At 47.2% G+C, this 6309-nt stretch overlaps 1 protein-coding gene across 2 annotated transcripts in view; it reads left to right on the top strand.

Moving 5' to 3' along the window:
- Window positions 1-274: 274 nt before the first annotated feature.
- The window catches only part of FBXO31 (F-box protein 31), a 14589-nt gene continuing 8554 nt past the window's right edge, over window positions 275-6309 (top strand). The window contains exons 1-2 of one of the 2 annotated variants that reach the window (XM_009891230.1): window positions 278-341; window positions 2747-2833. In XM_009891230.1, coding sequence (XP_009889532.1) covers window positions 2779-2833 — 55 coding nt within the window. In that variant the 5' untranslated portion in view covers window positions 278-341; window positions 2747-2778. Of the gene's footprint in view, window positions 342-2746; window positions 2834-6309 lie in introns of both variants that reach the window. The other variant, XM_009891231.1, reaches the window with a different exon arrangement.

Here is a 6309-nt window from a genome sequence, read left to right as displayed (position 1 = left end):
CATCTGTAACTTTGCTGTGTTTGTGTGTACCTTATGGTGTGTTCGTTGCAGGCATTGCTTGTAAAATGTGTTAGATTCCCAGACTGCAATGAAATTACATCTAGTTTTCTGTTTTCTCTTCAAAGCAGAAATAGGATTCTTGGACTAATGTGGCAGCTTGCAAGAACGCACCTAATAAGATCTTATTTTTGCTCAAACAGTAGATAGCAAGATCCTGGGTAGCAAACACCTTTGTGCCAGAGCTGACATTATTATCTGTGTCATTGCAGAATATGGCGTCTGTGAAAACTTGCGGAAATTGGAGATCACAGGAGTGTCCTGTCGAGATGTTTACGCCAAACGTAAGTGGTAAAGCTGATACAGATCTGTATGTCCTTGCTTAGTACCAAATTTGAAAGCGTATACATGTTGAATATTTATTAAACTTTGACGGCATAAGTTATTCAGACTTACTTGCTAATGGCAGAGGTTACATCTGTGCAGTTGACATGTTTGGAGTTTCATTTAATACTAAGCAGATGCCAAGAATTGGGATGTCTGTGCTCCCCAATCCTTTGGTGGGAAAAGAGCATGTAATTTAACTTTATAATAAAGTCTGTTGGGGGTTTTTCGTCCTTTCCTGTTTTGCCGTTTTCATATCTTGCTAAGGAATTGACATTTTTGCATAGCCCTAATGTAGCTAAGTCACGATCTCAGTGAAAGGACGCTGGTATACGCTGCCGGTGGGAAGATGCTGTGGGTAAAGGCATGAGCCTTCCTCTGGGCTGCTCCTGAAGGAGGAGAGCCTGGCAGGGCTGCACCTCTGCCGAGGTGCCATTGCATTTTGGGAATGTCCATGGGAGTGGGACCCCAACCCCTTAGACCCACTGTGCCTTCTGCAAGGTAGATACACATCCTCTGTCTTACACGAGGGAGGAGGTGGGGGCATCACTGGATGAGAGAAACCCAGGCAGGCTAAGGGCTGAATGGAGGCCTGGGTCCATGGTGAAGCTGTCTTGCCTGTCACCAAATCTTGGCCTTTGCAGTCAGAAGCTGCACTGGTTGCTCAGAGCACCTTGCGAAGCCCCTGAGAGCTCCCATAGCAGCACTGCCAGGCGTTGTTGTTTCAGTTCCTCATCACAAATTCTGTAAGGATCTGTGGTCCTTAGGATGAAAAAGCCCGCAGCCCTTGAACTATGGCTTGTGGCTGTTCAAAGAAGGTCCTGCTTTATGAAACAAAAGCGGAGAGGTCAATCGTGAGAGGTCTCTGCAGGCTTTGCAGACCCAAAATCTGCATCAGCTTCTACATGTACTATATTTGCTGAACCTTGAAGCAGTGATGACCTCAAGTATCGATCTTAATCCCATCTTCAGTAGACTTGCTGAGCATCCACAGGAAAATTATTTAATCACCTAGTGTCCCTCTCTACCTATTTGTGCACTAGGACTGGAACTGCCTAATTTTCCTTGGTAGGAGGCCTGAGTGATGCTAGGCCAGCACTTAGATGTCCACAGAGAAGTCTCGTTAGCACTTGAGGCCTCTCTTACTTCCCATTCAGTCCAGTATCTCTGTACGACACTGGTGTGGTAGCAGCCATACAACACATACCATATCAGATCTTAATTCTGCATTGCCAGTCTTAAATGGCTGAACATCTCTTCATGCCCTGTAGTCTTTTTCACTACAGTAATTCCATGGTTCAGATCTATTAAAGTGGTATTTAGTAGTTTTTTGTATGCAAGTTCTATGTAAAAATGGCCTTACTGGCTCAGAACAATGGTTTCTCTCCAGCCCAGTAGTGTATCTCACAGCTGTGGCTGTCGCCCAGGAAAGACCAAGAAGAGGGCAAGCCTGTATGATACTTTCCTAAGTACTCTCCCAGCTTCGGGCTGTTTTCATGTTGGGGGATTTCCAGAGTCTAATGCAGTTTGTTGATGTAATAGCCCTCAATAGATCTGTCTTGTATGTATGTTTCCAGTCTTCCTTTGCACCGAAGGAGGTGCATCCACAGCATCCATTGGCAAAGAGTCGCACTTGCCGTGTGAGAACCACCTCTGTGATAGACTTTATTGTATTTCTGAATAAGGACTGTGTCTGTATCCATTCAGCAGTCCTAACGAGCAATAGTTGCTCTAAAGTCAGAATGTTCCACGGCTGTTCCTGGTTTTCAGGGGTGTACCATCTCAGCTCTCCTGCTCAGATTCAGCAGTTTGCCCTGGTACAGACACTTAGCGCAACAGTTTCCTGGTAGCGTGACCCCATTTTCTCGCCTGTCCCATGAACCTCTTCAATTGCAGAAGAGTTAATTTGGGGCTACTGGCAGGACTCACATGCACTTTTCTGTCCACTGAATGTGCTTTTGTACGAAGTAGTGGGAGAAGTGGGGAACTGAGCCTAAGCGCTAGAAAGCATAACCAATCCGAGGCCTGAGCTACCGTCCGTGTGGTCTTACTGAGACAGCGGTGCTCGTTACAGGCGCATTACAGAGTTTGAGGAGGAACCTGATTCCGCTTTGAATTCACTGGATGCCATTTGTAAATATTGTCTGTGGGAATCTTGAACGTGCCAAGTTCTGTGTGAGTAATTCTGCTCACCGAGCGTACCCGAGACTGGGGCTGATGGAAACGAATGGTGCACCACAACTGGAAGTAAAGTCGAAAGAGAGTTTTGACTTTCCTGCGTGGTTAGTCCACGTTCATCGTACTGTTACGTGCTGGTTACAGTGGAGCAGAGTTTGCTGGTACTTACCCTGCTGTGTCTGTTCAGGTATAAACCCACGAGTGAAGTCGGGGCGTTTTATGAAAATCCTTCCCGACTACGAGCACATGGAGTACAGAGATGTTTACACCTGCCGTACGTACCTCCTGCTGGTTGATGCTTCCTGCACTAAGCACACACAAGATGCTGCATGGAGTGTGACGTTGCTTTAAGCAAATTATTTTGGGGTGGACCTTGGGACAGTACGGAGGGTGCCAGTTAGTCGGTTCTTTCTGTTGTGTGTTAGTGGAGTATTCTGACGCATTAGAGTGAGAATGTCAGTAGGGCAGGCAGTGAGGTGTGTTGGTCTCCTTGGGAAGTGCTTTGAGTTAGAAAATTGTCCTGATTGGGTGCAAAAAGGAGGGTCTCTGCAGCGGGGGAACGCTCACCCTGCTTTTTATGGATTGCTCCTCTCTTAGGAGGAAGTACTCCTATATCGTGGTGAGGGCTCCCAAAAGCAGGTTTAAATAAGCTCTGGAGTGGCAAAAAGCTTTGTCTTGGTCCAGATGAGCTGCATTCAGATCCACAGCCCTTCCCAGTGAAAAATGCCGAGGGTTTCCATACTAATTCCCTCCCTGTACAGTGAAACCTTTTAACCACCATCACCCTCTCTAGTACACATTCTGCTGGTGTTTCAGAGATTGTGATTTGCCTTCCTCAGTAAAATAGCTGCTCTGGGTAAACTGTTCTTTCCCTCCTGATGTTGTGTTGAGGGAAGAATAGTAAAACATTAGAGTTAAACACTCACTGTTCTGCAGGAGTTGGGGCGAAGCACCGATTAGTTTATATCAATTAAGGAAGCCAGTACTGCTTGGTATTTAGAGGGGGTATTAAGCTGTCTCTAATGCTCCTTTGGGTCTGCAGAGTTTTGCAGACTCAAGTTACGAACTCACTGGTGCTTGGGAATGTAGTTTTTCGCACATGCTAATGAGCAGAGTGAATGCTGCAGACTTAACTGTCGAGCGTGGGCCGCGCAGAGAAGATGGTGTCTTTAATGTGGGTCATGACAGACAAGCAGCAGCAGGGCTACAGCAGGGATTGGTAGAAGGGTTTAGTAGCTCTGGCAGTCCTGCCTGTCAACACCAGCCTTGTTCTGAAGCTGGATGGGAAGAAGAGGCATGTCCAAGCTGCCCCTCAGGATGAGGGATTCCTTTGTAGGTTGCTACCTGGGTGTTAACTCCAAACGTGCCATTTATGGTGGCTCTGAAATGGTGTTTTGTGCTGTTCCTTCAGTTGTTAATTCTTTAGCTGCAGCCCCAAACTTTTGATGTCTCATGCCCCTTTTCTCTAGGGGCATGTTGTATTACTTGGGGAAGAGCCAGTGTGGTTTAAGATATGATCGCCCGTTTCCCCCTTTTTGCCCTCCTGTGTATTAAGACCGTGTTGCCGGGAGGTACCTGTGAGCGCTCCCTAATGCATATTCAGGCAGTGTTAGCCAGGTCAGCTGAGATCACTTTCCCCAGGGTTTTGAGCTACCTTGGCTGTCACTTAGCTCTTTCCACTAGAAGGTCAGTTATCACCAGCTGGGGGGACAGTAACTGCTTACGTTGTTCCACCTCATTTTGCTTATAGATACCTTGCTGCATCCTGAGGGTCCAAGAGAGTTGTAGTGAATCAGGTCTTCTCCACTCAAAGTGAGCTACCGCAGCTCTAAAGGATGCAGATTTCACTGAAAACTCCCGTGTTAGGTTTTTGCATTTCTCTCACTGTGCTGTCCAAGCTGGACACAGGTAATGAAATGAGATTTAGTTAAAACAGTAACATCTGAAAGCATCTGCTCTCCTCCTGTTTTAATAACCCATTCTTTCCCAGGCAGCCTTCTGTTGATGGGAGCTGGGGCATTCACTGCTTTTCCTATCCCATCCCCAGCTGGATTCAAGCCACCTTTCCATTGGGAGAGCATGCAGGGCGGCTTGTGGCAACATGGGTAATACTCAGGCTGGGTGTGGGTTGAACTGAAGTGTCCAGCGGATGTATTTTTGCTCCATTTAGCAGGATGTGGGCTCAGAAATTTGGAGGCTTTTTCAGGGTTGAGAAAAATAGTCAGTGTGCATAGCAAAGGAAGACCTTGGAGAAAGACCCAAGTGCTGTTTTCTTTCGAGGAGCAGGGAGGGGAAACAACTGTCAGATCCATCCAGTCTCCCACCAGGGAGAGCCAGAGCTGGAATTCATCAGGTTTTCCCTGCAACGAATATAGCTGCTGGCTCGCTGGAGCCCAGAGACAGCCCAGGCCTGAAAACAGATCTGTGCTTTTGTTTTTAGACTTGTTTGGGCCTTTGGCCAAGTACCAGCATTTTCCCCAGTCACATCCTTTCCTGAAAGAACGGGAGGAGAAGGAGGCCACAGCACCCTGAGCAAGTGAGGGAGACAACTGGTGTGCGAGGGTGTCCCTGCTGGGGGTGATGGTGTGTAGGGGGGGTCAGGATGGGTAGAGCATTGCTCACACTGCAACCTGTTCCCCATCAGCTCGTCTGGAGACTTCTGCCATGCCAAGCAGCTGGGTTTTTAAAAAATTTAAAAATAAGAGCTGCTCACAGAAGCTGCTATCCAGTGAGTAGGATTCTTCTGGAGATGAATGGGATTTTTTTTTTTTTTTTTTTTTGCCTCCTCCCTCCTTTGCAGCCCCGGGTCTCTGAGCGGTTGGGGCAGATGGTGAAGCAGGCTCTGTCTGTGACTCAGCCGTGTTTCCTGAACCGCCACGGCTCCTGGCGAACTGAGCTGCAGCTGGAGCTGGCTGTTTACTCAAAGTGAGCACAAAAGCTGCCCTCAGTAGGTGTGCATCTTGAGGTGGAAGGGCTTGCCTTGTCAAGCAGATACTTTCCCTGCTGTTGAAAAGTCCACTGATTGTAGCTACAGCTCTGAGAGTGCTTTAGACAGGAGCTGGGGGAGGAGGAGAGACTTCCTCATCACTCTTGGATAGCTTAGCATCAAGTTTTCTGTCCTAAAAATAAAAAAAAAGCTGGGTTTTATCAGCTCCATGCCAGGCAGGGTAGAAGGCAGATTGTGGTGGGTGGAGCAGTTTATGCACATACCATTTATTAATATGTAATTACTGCACTGAGACGAGAAGACTGGGAATGTGGTTTGCTTGCTTGCCTTAGTGCTGTTTGTGCTGCACTTGGTGCACTGGGTGAAACCAGGCCATCAATCTGAAATTGTTTACTGCACAGGAAAAAGGCTCCTCCAGGCCAGTTGGCAGCAGCTCTGGACAGCCCTCCCTGCTGTCCTAAACTTCTGTGGAAGTTCTCTGCTTCGGTGTAATAAAAACACTCCTATAGTTCTTGCTATCTTAAGCAGTTAATGAAACAAAGATGTTGTAACAGCTGTGCTGAAACACAATTCTTCCTATAAATTGATGCAAAACAAAAACCATTACTCAAATAGTCCTGTGGCCTTCCGAGTTGGCCATGAACATCATTGTAAGGCAAGCGTAAGAGCCATCTTAGAAATGTTCTCCATCCTGTTCTTCCTGCCCAGAATGCCAGATTGTGTGCCTTCACGTGAAGGTAACTGGTCCTGTCAGGAAATTGTATGGACAGAATTCATGGCTGAATGTGTAAGGACTGGAGACA

This window comes from Charadrius vociferus, unplaced genomic scaffold, assembly GCF_000708025.1.
Source record: "Charadrius vociferus isolate BGI_N301 unplaced genomic scaffold, ASM70802v2 scaffold439, whole genome shotgun sequence".
NCBI classification, from domain to species: Eukaryota; Metazoa; Chordata; class Aves; order Charadriiformes; family Charadriidae; genus Charadrius; species Charadrius vociferus.
The sequence above is the reverse complement of the archived record's forward strand: the minus strand, read 5'-3'. Positions and strand labels throughout refer to the sequence as shown.